Source organism: Rhinolophus sinicus, chromosome 5 (genome assembly GCF_057876585.1).
Source record: "Rhinolophus sinicus isolate RSI-liver-muscle chromosome 5, RSI-T2T, whole genome shotgun sequence".
Taxonomy (NCBI): Eukaryota; Metazoa; Chordata; class Mammalia; order Chiroptera; family Rhinolophidae; genus Rhinolophus; species Rhinolophus sinicus.
Genome location: NC_142505.1, coordinates 31,647,557 through 31,670,878, shown reverse-complemented (window position 1 = coordinate 31,670,878; position 23,322 = coordinate 31,647,557). Strand labels below are relative to the sequence as shown.

The following is a 23,322-nucleotide window of genomic DNA, read 5'->3' as shown; positions in this document are numbered from 1 at the left end:
AGATGTATCTGTACAATCAGACCTATTAAAATAACCCTGATCTTCCATTAGTTCCTCCATATATTTCCCATTTACTTTCCCACAATTTGCCCCATCCCCACCCCTTAGGAGCTCAAATCCCTTTTCCTTTGTTTTGTCACTTCTCCACAAATGTTATCACTCTTTTGTCAAAATGGTATATAAGCTCTCAGGCTTAAATGCTTGTTTTAGGATTTTCACTTCTTTCTAGAAAGCCCCTCGCCCCACACACACACCATGTGAAAATGGTGTAGAGGAAGTCTTTCCTCCCTTACAACATGTTCTTAAACTCAGGGTACTCTTCTCTGGACAGTATGTTTCAACGTGTCTGTGTTTAAGAAGCTGCTTAAGCAATCTGATGTAGCTCCTCAGTTGAAAACCTACATGCATAAGAGCATGGGTGCTGGAATCAGACAGACCTGGGGTGAAATCCCAGCTCAGCTTCTCGTAGTTGTGTGACTGAGCAGGTAACTAACCTGAGCATCCTCAGCTGTAAAATGAGGCAAAATCTCTCTCTTTCTCAGTCTCTCTCTCTCTCTCTCTCTCTTTCTCTCTCTCTCTCTCTCTCTCTCTTTCCCCACACCCACCCTCTCTCTCTCCCTTTTGTGAAAAGATCCGGTGAAATCAGGTCCTTACGTTAGCAAGCACAGTACTGGTACATAATAGGCTCCTAATAAACCAAAAGTTCACTGCTTTAAGTAATAATTATCATTAGATGGCTGTGTTACAGTCAACAAGATACTTCTGGATAAGGAAAAGCCAAAATAGGTGATTTATAGCCATGGTAAAGATATTTATTAAGAATAAGAGTCTTTAGGACTCCATGGAAGAGTCTGGGGAATAAATCACAGGAGGGAATCACTTTTTGGATTTTTCACCCAGGTCCTTATACATAGGGACTTCTTGCTTGTGAGCTATGGAAGGGCAAAAGTGGACCACAAACACGGCACCTGAGACAGGTATGTCTGACTCTGGGCAGCAGCTCAGTGTGCCAGAGGCCAGCGTCCAAGAACCGTCAAGCACAGGCTGGCCACAGTCCCGGGAGACCCCAGGCGGTCAGGCACTGGGCCTGTCCTCCAGGTGGAAATGAGGAAGAGCAGACGGCTTCTCCCAGGCCATCGTCACGGGGGTCCAGTCCCAGTGGGAACCCTGAGGGCACATGTGTGGGAGTGCTTTTCAGGAAGCCAAACTTGATCCCTACGCTTCTCTCAGAGTATAGACCAAACAACACTGACCAGCCCAGGACTCCAAGTACAGGCAGAGGTGTTTGCTACTCTCTAAATTCCTTTTGATAAGGAATTGAAAGTAAAGATGAGCGTTCCCATTTCCCATAATAGAGTCCAGCTTATGTGTTGAATGGATTTGCACAGAAATTTGTCCCCTTGAACTTGCTGGCTTTTGACAGTTGTCCGTGATGGCTCTGGAGTGTGGGCCTTTCTCCCATGGTGATGAGCAACTGCTCCTCAAAGTAGAGGAGCTGGTCAACTTCAAAACAGTCACTGGCATGAGGCACCACCTTTTCTAGGGACGCTCGGATCTCCGCCTCGCTGGCGTTCTGCCGCCTTGCCCCCTGGAGGTAATCATAGACCTCCCCAAATACTTCTGCTCCCAACTTCTGCATGGCTGATCTGCCAGACAGGGTAGGAAAGAGAAAAAGAATTACCTATTGAGATAACCTGCAAGAAATGTAGTTTTAAATCATTAATTACACAAATCGCACTGTAACCCCGATTTGGGGGGGGGGGAGGAAAACAATAACATTTGACGATGTCTCTACTTTGAACACTCAATAATATTCAACAAATATTTCTTGAACGTCTATGATGTGCCAGGGACCCTGCTACGGACTAGCGAATACAGCATGAAACAAGTTGGGCAAACTCCTGCCTTCATGGAGCAAATCTTCCAGGTCGATAAACAGGTGAATTTAAAAATACATTCATAAGAAAATGTCAGGCAGCACAAAGTGCGATGAAGAACCATACAGTAGGGTGAGAGGTGGAGAAAAGTGAGGGGCAGGGCAGACCTCCCCAAGTAGGTATCATTTGAACAGAGACCCCCATGAAGAGCGGCCAGTACTAGGGGGAAAGGAGACTTGGGGCCCTGAGGTTAAATTATGTCAGAGAAATAGCGAGAAAGCTAGAGCGACTAGAGTCAGGAAAAAAGGGGAGAGACAACAGTGGGATATGAAATCAAAGAAATAATAATAATGAGAAGAAAAATAATAATGAGGGGAAAAGAATTGTTTTATTAACCAAAGGCACTTTTCTCTGCACTTAATCTTTACAACAGCTTATGAGGGACTTTTGTTTTTTAAACCCCTGATTTACAGCTGGAGAAACTGAGGCTTTAGGGGTACAGTAATTTGGCCCAGTCACACCAAGGCCAGCGTTCATTTTTCTGTACTTGTCTCCAGACCAGTCCATCTGCAGCCATAATCTGTGCCTTGTTATAATCGGATCGCCACAATCAGTGTGTTTATTTTGCCTCTGTTTTCCCCTCTCTCTAGCGAAGGCCACAGACTAAAGGCCCATGGGTGACACTTGGGCCACAACATGCTCTGTTTGAGCAGCACCATGTTTTGTTTTCCTCTGGTTTATTATTATTATTTATTATTATTATTATTATTATTATTTTAATGTAAAGCCTTTAGGCAGGGCCTGCACTCTGCAGTCTCCATTTTTTCACTGTGCTTCGCTCACCTCCCTCGCTCCTTATCATCTTCTCCTCGGCCGCTTCTCACATTTCCTCTGCCTGCCTGACTCAAGGGAAGTCGAGCTTTGTGAATTTTGATACACAGTTCAACATTTATGTGCCAGCATTTATTAATCATTCCTCCACCAAACAGTTAGCTTTTTTCTCTATAACACGGTGTGAATGTCTTCAGGAACATAGCTTTTTCATTTAGGGAAATATTTTCTGGCATCATTTTTGGGAGTGAGGCTCATCATGGGTGTGTTTACTCTGTGAAAATGCATTTATGTAGTTAGGATTTCTGCACTTTTCTGTATATATGTTGAGCTTTATTAGAAGATAAAATATTGTGTGAGAATGGAATTATTAGGTCAAAAGATATAAGTATTTTTATGACTTTAACCTTGAAGAAAATGCTTTTTTATTCATTTCAATGGATTTGGTAAAAAGAAAGATCGGCGTTTTGGGGGTTTTTCCCCCCAGAATTTTTAACGCATTACCGCTAGACAGTAGTGACAGTAACGTTGACAACAACACTGAAGGCATTAATCACAGACTCTTTCATGCATTTTGTGAGCTGTTCTTTGCAGTACTATTCAATTTTGTAATCTCTAGAACACAGGATCTAGGCTAGGCTTTGTGGCAGATCAGAAGAAGAATAAGTAATTGATCCTGCTCTAGTTTAGGGCCTAGTAAGTATAAGGCAAGCTATATGCACTTTAAATTTTAACTAACATTTTCTAATCCTTGAGAGCTTGCAAAATGCTTTCCTATTCATTATCTCAAGTGATCCTTGTGAACTAGGCAATTCAGTGAACATTTATCTTCATTTTACAGGTGAGAATAAATAGGTTGACTTTTGAAAACTCACACAGCTAGTTGTTGATGGAGCTTAACCTCAAACACAGGGCTTGGAACTTCGAGTGCTGGAGGGATGGCAGCCCCAGGGCCCCACATCAGGCAGCTCGACTAGGTTATCAGGCCTGCTCCCCAGTCACCTCTGTCACACCACCTTAACTGTCTGCATAGCACCTATAAGTATGGTAGTTTTTTCTATCTTTAGGTGTATATATCTGTCCCACTCCCCTAATGAGCATACGAGTTCCAGGAGGGAAGGACCCAGTGACTACATCAGAGCCAAGCATTCACAAGGTACTCAGGAAATATTTATAGAATGAGGGACCGACCCATACAGCCGTTAAGCATCTTCAGAAAACTATAAAGTGCTATGAAATATCACAGTTGGGAAAATCAGAGAACACGGAGGAGGAGAAGGTGCCATCTAACTTGCGCCCTAACAGCTGGAGGGCAGCCAGGGGGCAGCCAGCAGTGGGAGCGAGCACTGGGAAATCAGGTCACTTTGGCAGGTGAATAGGATGCATGAAGAACAGGGTGAGAACCAGATGCATATAACATTAAAGAAACTTTAGAATTTGACTGGTAACATCACCCACTGATGATGAAGAAGCCCAAAATGTCCCTTGAAACCATAATAACTGAGTTTTTGAGCTTTCTCTATGTCCCGGGCTCTATTCTGGGCATCTCGTCATACTATCCCATTAAGTCCTCATGACAACCCTATGGACAGATATTGTTATTCCCATTTTACAGAACAGAAAACTGAGATTTAAGAGGGTATTAAATAACTTGCCCATTGCCACATAGTTTTTAAGTAGTGGAGCTGGGATATGAATTCCAGCGATTTCACTCCAGGACTCATTGTTTTCATCACGATGGATTCAGAAAGACCAGAGTTGAATTGAAGCTCTCCCCTTCACTGGCTGTGTGACTGTGCCAGTTACTTAACCTCTCTGAGCCTTGAATTTTCATATTTAAGTGGAGATCACACACACACACACACACACACACACACACATCCATCTCAGCAGAGTACCCGTCACCTACCCGGCACTTAATAGCCATTAATGTTGCTTTCCCAAAGGTGAATTGTGCAATAATCCTATTTTGGTTTAAGTGGGAGTATCAAGAAATTTTTCAGTTCTACCTCTGGTTAAGAAACTATTTTAAATATTTTTATCTTCTCTGACTGAATTTGAAAAAAAAACAATAAGTTAAAAGACAGGAAGGCCAGTGGCACAGTGGGAGTAAACAAAAAAGTAATTTCATAGAAATAATCATGCAAACCTACTTTAGCAGAAAGCATTAAGAGAACACATAAATTATTCTTCAGGCATAGTTTAAAGAAACCTTGAACATGATTTTATAGAATATAAGAAATTCCTACACATCAAATATGTATGAGCCACTGCAGGAAGAGAGTGATGCAATGTATTTTCTGTTAATACTGATGTGTTAACGATCGTTTGGTGCTAACAGGCATAGGGAGTCTTTACTAAAGATGGATTCTGTACCCCTTCTCGCCACACCTAGAATTTCAAATGGCTGTCTCTGAATCTTCTGAGCAAGGACCAAACAGATCTCTCTACAGAAACTGCACTGTTGGTGCTGGGGTGACATGTGGCAGCCACAGATGGGACAGGCGACTGGCAGGCCCCTTTCTATAAGTGGTGCTTGCCTTCTGCTCTGCCCACCCTGGACAGCAGAATCTTGAGTGTAACTGTTGGTCGGGTACCCTGTTAAAGCTAACTATTCCTTAAGGGTTATTTTATTTGTGACCTAAACACCCTCTGTTGTTCATAATCAGTAAGTGTAGATGCGTAAACTACACTTACTGAGAAAAACGAAGTCCGGAATATATTTTTTATAAGGGACACACCTAAAACATAGGGCATTGAATCGTTGAGAGTAAACAAATGAACAGAAGAAATGCCAGCCAAATAATAAACAAAAGAAATCTGGGGGTAGCTATATTGATATGAGACAGATTTTAAGAAAAAAACAAACGCATTATTAGGATAAAGAATGCCACTAGATAATGAAAAGGGTTCAATTCACCAGGAAGAAATCAAAACTCTATACTAGTATGCATCTAATAAAGGAGAATCAAAATATATGAAGCACTACAGGGAGACAATGTCAGCTATATCCCCATAACGTAGGATTTCAATACACTGTGCTCAGTTACTGATAGGTGAACATTTGAAAAAATTAGTATTGATGTAGAAAATCTGAACACACTTAAAAAGTTAAACTAAACAGACATATATAGAATCCTCTCATTCCCTGACAATTAGAAAATGAAGGGATGACCCATACAACCATTAAGTTTCATGAGAAAAATAAAACATTTTTCTCATATAACTCATAAAAACTGACCACATACTAGATACCAATTCAAGTCTCAACACATTTCAAATAATTTTATACAAAATCTAGTTATCAGATCACAGTACAATTGATAGAAATCTGTGACAAAAATATAGATTATTACCACGTTGGAAATTCATTTATTCCAAATAAATTATGGGTCAATGAAGAAATCAGACCTGCTATAAACAAACTCGTTTTAAGCCAAAAGAAAAGTGATATAGTGCTCTGGCATTGTAATACTGCAGTGTAAATTTATTCTGACACTTGGAAAACATGCTGTAACAATTCTGCAATGAGTGTTTTGGAAATCATAAAATAGAAAATTCTACTTAAGCCAACTCTCTTGATGTTATCTAAGATTTGAGAAGAGAGGGGAATGCTCCCTGTGCTGTTTAAAGGGTTCAAAGTTTGCTTTTTCAAAGGGAGGGAGGGAAGGAGAAATGGAGGAGAGAAAAGGGTAGGAACCACTCCTTCAGTTAGGTGGGGATCTCAAATAAAAAGACCTTACATTTTCAAGTGAAGAGAACTCATATTTTCTTTTCTTTTTTTTTTTTTTTTTGGGGGGGGGGTGAGACTAACATTTATTTTCTGTATTTTTTAATTTTATTAAATTTATTGGGGTGACATTGGTTAATAAAATTATATAGGTTTCAAGTGTACAATTCTATAATATGTCATCTATAGATTGCATTGTGTGCTCACCACCCAGAGTCAAATCTCCTTCTATCACCATATACTTGACCTCCTTTACCCTTTTCTATCTCCCCTCCCCTTCCCTCTGGTAACCACTAAATTGTTGACTGTGTCTATGAGTTTTTGTTCGTTTGTCTTGTTTGTTTGTTGCTTTCAGTTTTATATCCCACATATGAGTGAAATTATATGGAGAACTTACATTTTCATTCTTTTTCATCTATTTCTTCCTATGTTCCATATCCTTTATCAATTTCATCCTCCTGTTCAAGTCTTTCAAGTGTTTAAGGGATCCTAAATATCATCTTAGTGCAGATGCTTCACTTACAGCCAGCGCTCTTTGAGCTGGATCACTGTCCCGCCCAGAACAATGGCAGACACAGGGGAGCTGGAGTCTCCCCAGGGTTTGGAAGAAGATGCAGCTGCCGGGAACAAATCCCCAATATGTGCTTGGCTGACTCCCCATAAGAGAGCACTATTTACTCCAAACTCAATCTGTCATCCTCAAAATTCCTTTACTGACCTCTTCTCATGTTTACTTTTTATTTGCAAACAATATATTTTATCTCATATATTTATTTGCCCATCAATTACTGACTGTTTTGTGTGCCCTGTAATTATCTATCTCTCTTAAGGGCTCTAAAGAAGAGGACTACATCTGCTTAGTTCTATAAGGATGTCACATAAAGATGTCCTTGCATTTTAAATATTATTTTAATTTTGAAACAATTGCATACTTACAGAAAAGATAGTTATAGCACAAATAACTCTTTTGTGTGTGTGTGAGCCTTTTGAGCATAAGTTGCTGACCTGATGTCCCTTACCCCTCATACTTTGTGTTTATTTTCTACAAATAAAGACACCCTCTTACATAACTACATAACAGCCATCAAAATCAGGCAATTCATATTGATACATTACTCTTATCTAATTCTCTAATCCATTCAACTTACCTTAATTGTCCAATAACACCCTTATAACAAAAGGATCAAGGTCAAAATAATCCTGTGTTACATTTATTTGTCATGTCTCTTTATTCTCCTTCAATGATCTGAACACTTTCAAAGATTTGAAGGAAATTACTTTGCAGAATATTCCTCTGTGGTCACACAACAGCCTAGCCGTTTGTCCCCCCCGTACCTTTCCTTAAGGAAAGAAGAGTCTGTGGGACTGTGCTTCTCTGGGACTGAATTTGTTATACCTTGTGTCTCTCTGTTTGGTCTCCAAAAGAAAGGTTTGCAGTCAAAGACAAGTAAGATTCCTCATGGGAGGAACAACTCAAGCCAGACAGGACCCCGTCGAGACCCCCCAATGAGCTGTTACAAGAGAAACAAGAAGGAGCCTTGCCTTTCCTTCCTCCTGTTTTGAGAGAAGCTGCTGCTTTCTCCTGCTGCTCCCTCTCACCTAATTGTGAGAGAGGTCCGTTAGAGCCATAAAATCTAGCTCTTTCTGCTCAGCTCATGGAATTGTTTCACCACGAGAGACTCTCTCCCCCAGGGAGGTGCATACCGCACCTTAGTCATCATGGGACTATATGCTTCGGCTGTTTTGGGACAAAAAATTTCGGTTTGAAGTCATTTTCTGACGTAGTGATTGAGTTTCACAGACTGTGTCTTAAACAATGTAACTTCCTTGTGTGTAATCAATAAATACCGTCAGTCGGTCCGATACAGGGCTCCAGTCTTTTAAGGCTGCGAAACCCTTGGCCTGCTGAGATTTAACTGCATTGAGTCTCTGTCTCTTTATTCTAGTTTAACCCGTGCCGCCTCCCTTGTCTTCCCACTGCTTGTGTTGTGCAGGTCACAACATCTGGCACCCAACATGGGGCAGCTGGAGAAGGGAAGGTCGACCCAGAGACGTGAGGTCTGCAGATACAGCTGAGGGGCTCCGGGCTGAGGGTCTCGGAGCATCCGTCGTGACAGCTACTGGGGTAAGGAGGTAGTTTTTGGACTTTGAGAATTTTAACCAGGGTCGTTCAGAGAAGTCAACAGAGAATAACTACTAACACTTTCGTATGAAAGAGTGTGAATGTGTGAGTGATTGTTTATAGTCCTGTGGTCTTCGTGGCTACAGGACTTGAGTGGGCTCGTCACCGCCGTTCCGTCACCACGTCATAAGGCATAATGGCGATTTGGGGGTCTCCCCAACCTGGACCAGCACTTATATGGTTGCACCTTTAGCTAAGACGGGTGCTAAGTTCCCGCGAGGGGAACGGCCGGCCGAGCATCAGAGTGGCGATTGAGTGAAAGTCCTTTTTTTTCCTTTCCTTTTCATTAACTAACATGGGTAATACAGAAAGCAAGTATAGACTATATATTTGCCTGCTTAAGCAGCTTCTTAAAAAAGGAAAGCATTAAACCTCAGAAAAGAAATTAGAAGAACTCCTTAAAATAATTGAGACTCATTGTTCCTGGTTTCCAAACCTGGGAAGGTTAGATTTAGATAAATGGGAAGCAGTTGGCCAGGACCTCCGTGATTTACATGCTAATGGAGTTACCTTTCCTGGCTCAGTCTGGGAAACTTTCGAGAAGGTTCGCTCAGTTCTAGAGCCCTTACAAACAGATTCAGAAGAAGAAAAAGAAGAAAGAGAGGAGGATACTAAAGATTCCCCTAAAAGGATAAAAAAAGGAATTAGCTGAGGATGAGGGGTCTGAGTCATTTTCCACAATTATTCCCAGAAATCTTTACCCAGATCTAGAGGAGTGTTTCAGGGAGGAATTTCCTCCTCCTGCTCCGATTCATTGGCCTCCACCGCCTTGTATAGAACAGGTGTGGAAGTCTCCTAAAGTTCCCTATGGGAGCAATAATCCTTTTAATAAGGACGTCCCTAAGGCAACCAAAAAAGGCTTACGCTCATCATTGTCAGCTATAGAGCGTGGTATATATCAGGCCAGAATAGAAGGCGATATAGATGCCCTTGACTTTCCAGGACCTCTCAGACAGACTGCTCCACCAGATGATGACAACCCTGAGGGACTCATGAGGCTACTTATGAGCCTTTTCCTTTTAAATTGCTTAAAGCATTAAAACAGGCAGTTTTGCAGTTTGGGGCCACTTCTCCGTGTACCATTGGCCTCAATAAAAGTATCACCGATGGTAATCAGATGATTCCTGCTGATTGGCACGCTCTAGCTAAAACCTGTCTGACTCCTTCCCAATTCCTCCAATTTAAGACTTGGTGGGTTGAGGGAGCAGAAGCACAGAAAAGACAAAACCGTGAACGTGAGTTAAGTATTTCTGCTGATGAACTTCTAGGACAAAGACAGTGGGCTGAAGTTCACCAACAATTAACCATAGAAGAATTAGGCATTGAACCGCTTAAACAAATTTGTTTAACTGCCTGGGAAAAGATTGAGGTCAAAGGAAAAACTCATTCCTCTTTTCAAAAAATCCTGCAAGGACCACAAGAGCTGTATTCTGATTTTCTGGCTCAGTTACAAGAGGCAATTCATAAACAGGTTAACAACCCTGTTGCTGCAGATGTTATCTAACAAATTATGGCTCATGAAAATGCTAATAAAGATTGCAAACGAATGATTGGCACACAAAAAGGAAAAACGGATGCAATGGGCTATCTCCACTTGTGCCAAGAGGTAGGGACAGAAGACCATAAAGCGGCTATGTTAGCCAATGCTATTGCAGGTGCATTTCACAAGAAGGACAAGTTTTCTGGCACTGGCTATAATTGCGGCAAGGCCGGACATTCTAAAAAGAATTGCAGAGTTAAAAATAAGAACAATTCTCAGTCACAGCAGCCCGCGCCTCCCCAGGGTGCTAGGCAACTCGGGGTGTGTCCACGCTGTAAAAAAGGAAATCATTGGGCATCTGAGTGTAGATCTAAATATCATAAAGATGGGACTCTGCTTCAGGGAAACGGGAAGCAGGGCCAGCCCCAGGCCCAGACAACAACCGGGTCGTTTGTGAGCCAGACAATGCCTCAGGCCGGAACGTTTGTAAACCCGGCAATGCCTCAAAATTACCAGTCAGCGCCCCCTCCTCAAGGTTATTAGTAGAACAATTAACTCCTGCCACTGAAGAAGTGCTGCAGTTGATGTTTGTACAGCTCAGGATATTTTATTGCTTCCAGGAGAGGCACCTCTTCTTGTGCCCACAGGCATAGCTGGACCAATTCCACCAAACACGGTTGGACTTCTCCTTGGTCGCTCAAGCTTACCATCCAAGGGAGTTACAGTCCACACTGGGATAATAGATCCAGATTTTAAAGGAGAAATTCAAATTGTTTTGTCCTCCTCAGTTCCTTCGTCCGCTAAAAGGGGAGAGAGAGTTGCTCAGCTTCTTTTAATTCCTTACATTCCACCTAAGATGCGAGGAATACAAAAGAGGAATGGAGGATTTGGGAGTACCGGCTCTGCAGGCACTTTCCTAGCAAAAAAAAATTCTAATATTCGCCCAGTATGCCATGTTAAACTCCAAGACAAAAAATTCTTGGGGCTTATGGGTACCAGTGCGGATATCTCTATAATTTGTTCCCATGATTGGCCAAAAAATTGGCCCACCCAACAAGCTAATATCAATGTTGTTGGAGTAGGTGAGGTCCGATTCGGGGCTCCAGTCTTTTAAGGCTGTGAGACCCGTGGCCCTCTGAGATTTAACTGCATTGAGTCTCTGCTTCTTTCTTATAGCTTAACCCAAAGCCGTCTCTTCTCGCTTCCCCACAGCCTGTGTTGCGCAGGTCGCGACATTCCTCCATTGGCGCTGCCCTTGCCTATGGGAATTACCAACTCCCACCTTCTGGCTATCCCTCCTTTTATGTATTAGCCTGAGAGATAGGACTAGAGCCTTCCATTATCTTGGAGCATTATTAGAGAACTCGAACTAACCAGATCAAGAAGATTCTCCCTTTTCTTGGGTCCAAAAAATGCCCTAGTAGTAATGGTAGTATCTTGCCACCTTCAGGCACCTCATTCATGATTCTTCCCCACAGCTTTGTTCCCAGTGACTGTAAGAAATAAGAGCTCCTCTTAGGGAAAGAGGCAGCCTGTGAAGTAAGTTTCCAGAGGCTCAGGAAAGAATGTCATGAGCATTCTACATACTTGATATCTCTCCTTGATAACAGCTAGTCATCTTATAGTTACCATGCCCAACTGCATTTCTGAGCTTCCCTCTAAAATACTCTAATGCTGCAGGCTACCCCATTTCTGTTCCTGTCAGGTCCTGACTTCCAGTTGCTCAGGCCAAAAACCTTGGCGTCATCCTTGGTTCCTCTCTGTCCTCCTACTCCAGATAGTCCAGTGTCTCTCATAATCAGACCAGTTAGTAAATCCTATCAGTTCCTTTTTCAAAATGAATCCAGAATCCCACCACTGTCACCATTTCCACCACTACCACCCTGGTCCAGGCTCCCGCAGTCTCTTAGCTGAGATGCAATAAATAGCTCAGTAGCCAGAGTGAGCCAGATTGCTTCACTCCTCTGCTCAAAACCTTCTAGTGGCTTTCTCATCTCACTCAGAGTGCAATCAGTGTTCTTCCACTGGTCTACAATATCCTGAACGATCTTCCCATATACCTCACCAAACGCCTCTCTTACCTCCTTTCCCTTTTAGAACAGGAGGCTAAAATCCCCTCCGCTGCTGCTGTCTCTCTGATTTAGCTCCCACAGCAGACGGTGACATCGTTGAACAGCACTGTCTTGGCTGCTCAGACCTTCTGAGGAGCTGAGGGCCTCTGGAGTCACGCTTCCCCAAGGCCTCACTGATGCGGGCTGTAGGGCAGCTGGGGCTTTCCACAGCTGCGGGTAGATTTCCATTGCTTTCTAGATGGCCCCAGTGTGCAAGTGTGACAGAAGACAGCAGGAAACACAGTCCCTTTCATGTAGAATTAAAAAGCGGGGAGAAGGGGGCTTTTCATTTCATTTCATTCCAGCTACATTGGCCCCCTTGATCTGCCTCAAACATACGAGGCACATCCCACCCCAGGGCCTTTGCACTTGCTGTTCCTTCGACTAGAATGCTCTTTCTTCAGATAGCATGTCTCCCTCCCTCCTCTCCTCTAAGTCTTTTCCCTCAGGTGATCTTTTCAGAGAGACCTACCTTGACCACCCTCTTTATAACGGGGAGCTAACCTTTACCCCAGTTCTGTACTGTCTATCTGCCTTCTCTGCTTTGTATTTTTTTCTTAGCACTTGTTATCTTCTAGCATTCTCTACTTTTTCTAATATTTTATGATTTGTCAATCACTCCATGAATATAAGGTCCATAGGGCAGGGATTATTTTCACCATTTTTGTTCACTGATCCCACTGCGTGGAACAGTCAGTGACTGGCAATTAGCAAATATACAACAAATACTTATTAGATGAATGAATAGATACCTTGAAAGGCAAACAAAAAAGAAATATGTTAATGTTACACAATTTTATTTAAAATATATGTGCTTGTTCCAAGAATTGGCACACAGTGAAATTACAACCTAATTTCTCCACGTACAAGATCACTTTTGTGATTTTTGGTTGTTTTTCAAGATAAAGCTCCAATTAAGTGTAGTTCCCAGTATTTCTTATGATATTTGCATCCCTACCTCAAATGGCTTGGCTATATGGGGCCTGTATGACCATCTTTGGATAAAAATAACCTCTTACATGTCTCTGAGTGGGAAGAAACAAGCCCCCTTCTCCCCGCTTTTTAATTCTACATGAAAGGGACTGTGTTTCCTGCTGTCTTCTGTCACACTTGCACACTGGGGCCATCTAGAAAGCAATGGAAATCTACCCGCAGCTGTGGAAAGCCCCAGCTGCCCTACAGCCCGCATCAGTGAGGCCTTGGGGAAGCGTGACTCCAGAGGCCCTCAGCTCCTCAGAAGGTCTGAGCAGCCAAGACAGTGCTGTTCAACGGATGTCACCGTCTGCTGTGGGAGCTAAATCAGAGAGACAGCAGCAGCGGAGGGGATTTTAGCCTCCTGTTCTAAACAATATTTTCGCTTCACAGCAGAAAATTTGAACATATTCTCCCTCCTAGAAAAACAACAGGCGATTTCTCTTCAGGGAGAGGGAGAAGGAATGAGTTTCCACTAGTGCTGACGAGTTGTCAAGTTGAAAAGCTCCTGTATCCCTATGGCTTTAGAAGGACTAACCAAAAAGTATTTCTCCCTTGCCTTGGAGCTGATTGGCCTTGCAAACCATTTCTCTGCTCAGTAAAAGTTCCCCAGTAATGGCTACACATATATTTTTGTTTCCAGATTAATTAACCACGTAAGGAGTATGCAACTGAAAGCAAAGGACTTTGGTGTGTTCAGGTCTGCTGCCCTACTTGACTTGGAGCCCAATGGGGACAGAGGACCTTCCTTAGTCATCTTTGCATCCAGCACAGTCCTGGCACAAGACAGCACCTAAGCACATTTTTAATGAGCGCTTACTACATGCCAAGTGCTGGGAAGGCAGCCATGAGCCTCTGACCTCACAGAACTCATGTTCTAGATATTAAATCAGTAAACAAACACATAAGGTAATTTTAGACTTTTGTCAATGCTACAAAGAAAACAAACCAGGGAAATGGAAGACAGAAAGCAGGGCTGCGAGAAGGGGGTTTGGACCCCCTATAAGGGTGGAGGTAGAAAAGATGTTTCTAGGGGATTTGGTACAGGCCCCCTGTTTGACCACTGGGCCCTTCCTTTGAACCAGCTCCCCTATCTTCTTGATAGACCCTAAACCAGAGGAAGCTGGGCCTGCTTCTAACATTGTGGGGACATGGCTAGAGTGCAAATGGAGACCCATACAGGTCTGCATGATTAAAGCTACGAACTTAACTAACACACTGTTAAAGAAAATATGATCTATCTTCTTACCTTCACAAATTAACTTTACAAAGCCCTGGAAGGTCAGGTTTGCGTTCGGGCTTCTCAGACTCCTCAGAATTCTGCAGTGGAATATGGCAGAGCTGGGTGAGCCAGCCCCTGGACCCTTATCCCTAGCAGTTGGCCTATCCCCTTCTCTGCCCAGCCTGGCTCCACCTCCCACTGTGAGGGGTTTTTGTACACACATTTGATACCTCAGCCCCTATGTCCGGGATCCACCCATGCCTTCCGCAAATAGCCACTCTGTGCCCGTCCCCACCCCTCTCAGGCTTAGGGGTGTGTGGGCCAGCAGCACAGACCACCTGGGAGGAAGGACCTGAGGCAGAAGCACATGACTCTGGAAGTGGGCTTGGGCTGTTTGGGCAGAGAACTGCAGGTCCCATGGCATATCTAAGCAGGTACCATGGAGACACAGGCTCTGGGTATGCAAGTCCCCTCAGCCCCACAGACGTGTTCCTCCATGGGGAGGGATGTGGCTGGAGGATGACCAAAGTGGCACCCTCTACAGCACGGGCCCAGTGCACCCCTCTTGCCTGGGGCCTAGGGACGGTACTGGAGGAGGAAGGCTCCTTTTGCTAATTTAACAAAGGAAGAGCTCTCTCCGGGGTGGGGCCAGGGATGACATTTGAATGGAGACTTGAATGGCAGAGAAGAATCATCCTTGCCAGAATCTGGGAGAAGAGCATTCCCAATGGAGGGAAGAGGAAATGCCCAGGACCCACAAGCTCTGTATGGAAGAAAAGAAGACTGGGGTGGTTGGGGCCTAATTCAGAGAAGAATGACAGGAGACGAGGCCAGATACTCAGGCAGCGGCAGGGACCTCGGAGGCCAAGGTGAGGCGTCCTGACGTGATCCTGGGCACAAGGGGAGGCTTTGGAGGGTTGACGTGGTCTCAGCCTTGCTGCTACAATCAGATCATTCTGTGTGAAACGGATGAGTAACAACGAGCCACTCTCGAGAGCAAATCACCAGAAGCACCACTCAAAATGTTCCTGTGTCCTTTACGTAAGGATCCCGGTGATTAATTCTTCCCCAAATTTCAGAACCAAGAAAAAATGAACTCTCCTCCTGAGCTGGCTTCTGTAAGTCAGCGTTTCTCCTCTTATCTGGGCTGCCTGGAAGCTCCGGGCTGAGCGGGTGCTTATCTATAAACCGTTCATTTGTGAATCTGGCATCCAGTCCCAATTTTATATCTCACTATTCACATAGGTCTTCATAAACGTTTTTCAAAACAGCATAAATTATAAGTGAATAACAATAGTAATTACGTACGTAAGTAGTTGCAATTCAAGACACTGGTATTGGGTCAGTAATTCCTTTGGCAATGTGCACGCAGGAAGCTTTTTGTTTGTTGGTTTTGTTTGTTGGGTGTATTATAATTTGGGGGCAGGTAGCAAGAAGATTTTAAATGCCTGTTAGCCTTTGCTACTAAAAAATTATAGCAACTTGCTGAGAGTCTATTTCTAATCTTTACAAATAAATGTGTGAAATGTCTTTTCATGGCCCTCCCACCTTTATCACAAGAATGTCATTAAATGTTTTGAGATATACAAAAAAGTGTAACGTATAATACAATGAGCCCTCACATATCGGACCCCCAGTTTAAGGAATCCAGCATTAGCAAATACGGCTGAAGCTCCATGAGTTTCCCTCCTACATCATAACCCCCTCCCGTTTCCCAGTGGTAACCACTATTCTGAATCTGGTGTTTTCTCATTGCCAAGCATTTTTAAAATACTTTTACTATATATGTAAATATGTATCCCTCAGAAATAAGTGGTACTGTTTTACGTATTTTTACACTTTAAGTAAGTGGTATTATACTTAGTTTTTTGCTTGCCTTTTTTGCTCAGAATTGTTGATATATATATATATATATATATATATATATATATATATATATATATCCTTTGTTTCTATAGGTCATTGATTTTTACTGTTTTTATTCCATCGTGAATTCTCATGCTTAAGTACACATCAGTACTTAAGTTAGGGTGTCCCTAACGTCACACCCACTTTTACTAATAGAGCTGTTGTGAACATTCTTGCACACATCTCCTTGGATTCAATATATCTTAAACTACAAAACATAAACATGCACGGAAAACTGAGCTTTTGAGACACAAGTTTTACATTAAGTCATTATTTTCAGATTGATTTATCATCACTCATATTTGACGCTTTATAATGGCTTCAAGATGGATATTTTATAATAAGAACATGCAATCCACGGAGGGATAGAATGATTTAAAAAGCAGAGTTATGACATTTTTGAATAGTCCTGTATGGAACCCAAGGGGTCCTCTAACGGAACACACTGATTTTATAGACAAGGAAACTGATTCTGGAATGGGGAAGGGGCTTGCCCAGTGGTGAACAATGGACTACAGAGAGTGTACCCTACACTGGCTCTCCCCTGTGATCGACTTATGTATGAAATAAGTACAAATCAATCCCCTTGTTTTCCTCCGGTTCTCTAAGCTCCATTAAATAATGCACCGTGAAATGTGGATCTCTCGATGAGGTCCTTCCTGGCTGAATTACAATGATGCCTCCCATGATCAATTCAAACCACATTTTTCATTTCTCAAAAGTCAATTTCACCACAGCTTTGCGGAGTAGAAGCAAAGTCAGAAGATAAAATAGATTTCCTAATGAAACACAACAAGAATAACTGGATTTGCAAAGGAAAATGAAATCGCAGAAGGAAAAGAAACTAGAACATAAATATGTATGGAGGAATTTCTCAGAGCAAGGATGAGCTCTTAACGATCGGGAAACGATGGGTGTCCTTGGAGAAGAGTGGATTTTAAAAGCCTCCTTTCATCTGGAATCCTGCTTCCCTAGGGATTCCCTTCTTGACCACACTTTGGTCAGGCTCCTCTGAGTCCTCGTCTCAACCAGGCCTCATTCCTGCCTGCAGTCCTCGGCCTACCGTTGGAGGAGGTAACCAAGAAGAGGTGCCACCAGTTGACCGAAGAACTGCACCCGGAGCAACCAGAGGCTCCTCACGTCCTCCTCTGTGATTGGAAAGTACTGTCTCCCCACCGTTCCCGCAGTGGGAGCTGTGTTTAAGAACACAGCTTTGAGAGAGTAAGGTGGTCACAACCAGATGGGTGGTATACGTAACTGAATGCAGTCAAGCCCTCTGTATAAACATTTACGATTCGGCAGGTGGGTATGCAGAACTACTTGTCTTGTGGCTTCTAAGACAAGCCTCGTAAGTTCCCTTGCTCATCAAAACTGCCACCTACCAATCTGGAGTCTCCCTCTTTCTTTGATCTGTCCTTGTCCTCTGTGCATGGGAGCTAGTTTCGTATTTCACCCAGGAAGTTCCTGAGATTGCGAACCAACACCTACCGAGCCCAGCTCAGCAAGAATCCCTCCCCCCTTTATACCTAAGCAAGTTCTGCTTGGTAATTTTCCATTCACTGACCCCTCATTCTGTCCTTTGGCTATAAATCCCCAGGGTTGTTAAGTGGCAATTGCCTGCCTTAGGTTCAGTCCTGAGCGTGCCCACAACCTGCAGCTGGTGGGAGTAAGGCCTTACCTCATTATTTTCTGTATCAGATGAGAAGCACAAAATGGGAACTATTTCCTGAAGGCCCAGCATTACAGTTTCAGTCCGGGCTTTGCGGCATCACGACTTCGTTTGCAGTTAAGCCATTTTAAAGGTTCTCTACAACTTCTCCATGTTCCACTGAACTGTTTCTGAATATTGCTCCATTCCAGCAACGTTGGGATTGTTAATATATGTGTAGGAACCAGGACATTTTTATACCTAATCCTGTGGGAGGATTTCTTCGCCATCAGTCCTTGTAAATGAAGGGAAGCAGAAATGCTAACTTAAAAAATTCACAAGCCGAAGTTGACAGGTACATTTTCCACCTCTCTGATCCAATGATGCCGGGACACCTACATTTCCCTCAGTTTCTTCCTAAGGACAGAGAAACATGACAGATACCAGTAAACACACACACACTCACACATTCAAGGTAGGAGCAAGAGCTCAGGCTAAGAGCCTTAGGAAAACTAGTTAAGCAATATTCTCCTTTTCAAAACATAATCAAAAGGACAAGACAGAAGAGCAGGTCTTAAGAATTTTGTCACCTGATGAAGCTGTTGAATGTGTCCTCTGTGTCTATACCTAGGAAAGGTGTTTGCATTTAAGAAATAAGTTCAATATGAGTAAAACGGTATGTTCCTTTAAAGCCTGGGGGGACATGTGGGGTTAGCTTTGTCAGTGATAGATACAAATTAAGGATACGTGAGAAAAGTTTCTAACATGCTTGTATTCACTTTAAATTTTGCTCTAATTAGGGATCATTAAAAATATGATGATTAGGAATTAGGCTATTTGTATGCTTAATTCATGCCTTCATTTGCATTAAAAAGTTCTATTTGCATAGAAAATCAGAGAGGCATAATGTTTCTTTCCTTTTTCAAGAAATTAGGCTGTTGGAACTATGTGTTTATAATAACCATCAAACTATTGTCTACCTGGTGTATGAAAGAAAACAAACAGCTTTTTGAGAATTATCTTTATATATATGTACATAAAAAGCCATAAAAATCTTTATGCCTTTGTGCTGATGACTTAAAAAGAAATATGAACATGGGAGCTCGGAGAGGGTTGTCCCAGGACCACCGAATACCAAGGCTTTTTTCCACCAAAGATGCTGAAGGAGCCGTTCGAGTTTCCTGGAGAAGAAGCATATAAACATGGTCTGCTCCAAGGATGCCTCCGGTGTGTGATGGGCTGGCAAGTTGTGCCAGTTATTAAGCTGCTGCCTCCGCTCCAAACCCACTCCCCTGTACTCGGGCCCCAAGCTCTGCTGACCGTATTTCAGCTTTGCCCGCTGCTCCCTACTAGGCTTCTTCACGGTGGGTGCTACAGGGAGAAAGCTGCAGGGGACAAAAGGGACTTCCCTCCAGTTCCACTGAATGGCATGCTGACAACACAGCTTCCTGCCAGCAGCAACTGAATCCCACATGCGGTTTCTCCAGCACGTGCAGACCCAGCCTTACTGCCCTTCCTCAGTGGTACGGGCACCAGTGGGGACTCTCTTTCCTTCCAAAGCTGGCACCACCCCCAGAGCCCCTCCTCCAAGCTCAGAGACATCAGCACAAGCCTAGCAGTGGCCCCTCCTTAAGGTCTGCGTCCCTGTGCCCTGGGCCTCTCCTCTTCTAAGCTTTCTGGGGGAATTAAGGAGCACCTAGCATGGCGCAGAGTGCCTAAGTTAGAAAACCCAGCCAATAGTGATTGCACTTAAATTGAATCTTGACAATCTTCAGGTTGACAATATTTCAAATTCTAAAAGGGTCCCGTGACAAAAAATAGACCATCCCATCCAGAATAGAGTGGGACATGCAGAAGACTACCAGCAAAATGTATGCCACACAAGGAGGAGAAACATCTAGACCAGACTGTCGTACTGTAAGAGGGTATGCCCCAATTCTTAGAGAAGGAGGTGGAAATTTATTGTGCTAACTCTCTCTCTCTCATCCCCTGCCCCCTTTCATTCAACCATCAGAATTGTTTTCATATTCTGCATTGGTAAACTGTTCGCATGCCAGTGGGGTAAAGTTGAGCACACCCACCAAATCCTTGAGATGGTTTTAGACAGCCCTGAGTTAAGAACCCCCGCCATGTTTTATTATATTGTTTCCTGGCAATTACGGATAACATTCTACCACGCAAACATGGGCCAACCACGCCCTGGCCGAAGACAGATGAAGTTCCACACCGAGTTACTAACGGATGTTATTCTGTGTCCTGCTTTGCTCAGTGCATCTCTAACAGTGATGGTACCGAATGCTCCTCGATTAGGAGTTGACCATAAAAACAGAAAGTCAAAACACTGCTGGTTAATTACTGCCTGGCAGTAGGAAAACATACTCATCAAACCAGCCAAGGGCATCCCTGTCATTTATTCCTCAGAGAATGTAAATCAAAATCTGCCTTCAGTTTTGCTAGTCCCTTCTTCAAGGGTCACATGCTTTTCACTTAAAAATGAGAAGCAAACATTTCATTCTAATTAAAATCAACAGATTGTAAATTCTCTAGGTATTCCAAGCTTTACCTTTGAAGAGAGTTAGACCCCTAGAAAACTGCATGGCTTCGTTCATCACAGGACAGCTCTTTATCACCAAAGAAGCTATGTTCATGAAATTTATATCTGATTCCTGCAAAACTATTATCGAGGAAGTGAGTTCACTCAATATGTTCTCTATAAAACACCATGTGAGAGGCTCTGTCTTCCTTGAGGAACTGATAACACATTCACATCTTGATCATGAGAATTAGGAATTGTATCACATTGCCCTTTTTTGACTTGGCTTCCGGGAAGCTCGGAATACCCTCACCCACAGCAACTATGTCCACACACTGACTTCCTCACTTTTTCTCAGACCTTTATATTCTCTGTGTTATTCTATTAGTATTGCATTTGGTGTTAAAAAGTGGATTAAATGAACATCTTTCAGGTGTTGGAGGCAAACTCTGATCAGCAAAACGTGCTATTCATATGCGTCAACTGGTGAAGTTGATTTTTCAAATCCTTTTGACAAAGAGTGAGTTAGGCATCACTGGCTGAGGTGCTGCTGGCAGGTGGGAAACTGCGCACCACGAGAGCCTGTATCTAGGCACAGGGGGTGGACCAACATCCTAGAGGGAGTGAGTGAGTCAGGCTTGTCCTGATATCTGTCACAGACGACACAAAGCAAAGAAGTTTGATAGCCACAGCTTAGGACATTCCACGGTCATCGCTGTCCCCAGTGAGAAGTCTTTTGGGAGGCATTGTGTGGTACCGTCTTGAGATATGCAAGTACCTGCAGGAGACTTATACCTCCCCTTCAGGACCAGGGGAAAAGGCCATTAGAAAGTACGTGCACTTCGGATAATGAAAACACCTGATGTTATGGTCTGAATTGTGAACCCCCCCCCCCCCCAAATTCATATGTTGAAGTCCTAACTCCACAAAGTTCAGAATGTGACTCTGTTTTTGGAGATAAGACCTTCAAAGCGGTGATGCAGTTTTAACGAGGCCCTTAGGGTGGGCCCTGATCCAATCTGACTGGCGTCTTTTCATGAGAAGAGGAAATGTGGACACACACACAGACACCAAGGATTGCACAGCTAGAGAAGAGACCAGCCCAGCTCCCGTCAGCACAGGCAGACAGAAAACACCTTCTCTGTGCTATGAAGTTTAAACCCTAGGACTCTAGTATTCTGCCATTTTCTCTGAGGTTTGGCCCATAATTCTGTACGTGACTCCGCCCAGAGAGCTTCTGGCTGTTCCCTTCCCACACTCAGATCGCACAGGGCGACTTGCCCACCCATGCCCCTCACACACAGCTGCCACTCCCTGGCTCTATCTCACCTTATCTCTAATCCAAAATAACATTCATTTAGATGATTTCTTTGCCAATGTCTTCACATTGTGAAGACTATCAGAGGGAGCCTTATCTCTAATCCAAAATAACATTCATTTAGATGATTTCTTTGCCAATGTCTTCACATTGTGAAGACTATCAGAGGGAGCCTGCCTCATCCCCAGGGTCCAATGAGTGGGGAGCCCAGATGTGACAGTTTATTCCATGGCTGAGAATTGAAAGGGTCAGGCTGCATGCTGACTTTCTTTTTCTAATTTGGGAAATTGAAAGCTATTAGAGTCAAAACTCAACAAATACAGCAATAAACAGACTTCCTGCAGATCCTGTAGTACCTGGTGGTGTTGTCAGCACAGAACAGATTGTAGATATTTCCAAATAACATAGAAACAACTGTGTTCATTATTATAATTATATCGTATATATACTTAATTGTTTCAAAATAATGCCTATTGCCCCCTGCTGGGAAAAGTACAAGTTTACCACAATTCAGGCATGGTCTTAATAGCAATCAAAGACATATATTTGATTTATGGCTCTAAAAAGAAAAAAGCATGAACAAAGAGGAATCAACAGGGGAGGCCAGATGGCTCAGTTGGTTAGAGTGCGAGCTCTCAACAACAAGGTTGCCGTTTCAATTCCCGCAAGGTATGGTGGGCTGTGCCCCCTGCAACTAAAGATTGAAAACGGGAACTGGACTTGGAGCTGAGCTGTGCCCTCTACCGCTAGATTGAAGGACAACGACTTGGAGCTGATGGGCCCTGGAGAAACACACTGTCCCCCAACATTCCCCAATAAATTTTATTTAAAAAAAAAGAAGAGGAATAAACAAGAGACACTAGGAAGACTGAAGAAACCTTGGTACTGTGGGCATAACGTCGCCCAAGGAATCCTTCATCTCGTGCCCCCACCTGCCCTTCGCTCCCCAACCCTGGACATCTGTTTTGCAGCTGACAATAGCTGAAAGGCCTCTTTTGGATTGTTTCCTTAGAAACAGGATTTCAAATTTGTGTAGAAAAAAAACTAACAGAACATGCATTTTCGTAGTCATTTGGACACCAACTCATAAAGTCAGGGGCCCTTGCATGGCAATTGAAAGGGTAAAGAAAGGTGTGTGAGGAGGGCGGCTGCTAGCATTTATTGGGTGCCCACTTAGTACTAAACAGAGAGCTATTTAATACGTATGCTCATTATTGCTCCATTTTACAGGTGAGACGTGGAGAGGCAAAGGGACTCACCTAAGACCACAGCGTGTGGAAAGCAGCCACATTGCAATATCAGATAGTTCATATTCTAAAATCCACCTTCTGCTCATTACAGCAATTTATGTCTGATGCCCCCCATCACTATTGAAGTGGAACAAATAAAACTAGGGCACAAATGTGTTAAACTTCAGCTGGTACACACACACACACACACACATACACACACACACACAATTTAGAAAAAATATAAAGAGAAGACTTTTGGGGGGCAGGTGAGAGCCTGC

At 43.3% G+C, this 23,322-nt stretch overlaps 1 protein-coding gene across 6 annotated transcripts in view; it reads right to left on the bottom strand.

Moving 5' to 3' along the window:
• Window positions 1-787: 787 nt before the first annotated feature.
• NEK11 (NIMA related kinase 11) overlaps window positions 788-23,322 on the bottom strand; it is a 192,454-nt gene continuing 169,919 nt past the window's right edge. For 5 of the 6 annotated variants that reach the window (XM_074312832.2, XM_019725963.3, XM_074312833.2 and 2 more), the window contains one exon: window positions 788-1,646. In XM_074312832.2, coding sequence (XP_074168933.2) covers window positions 1,364-1,646 — 283 coding nt within the window. In that variant the 3' untranslated portion in view covers window positions 788-1,363. The remainder of the gene's footprint in view (window positions 1,647-23,322) is intronic. The other variant, XM_074312835.2, reaches the window with a different exon arrangement.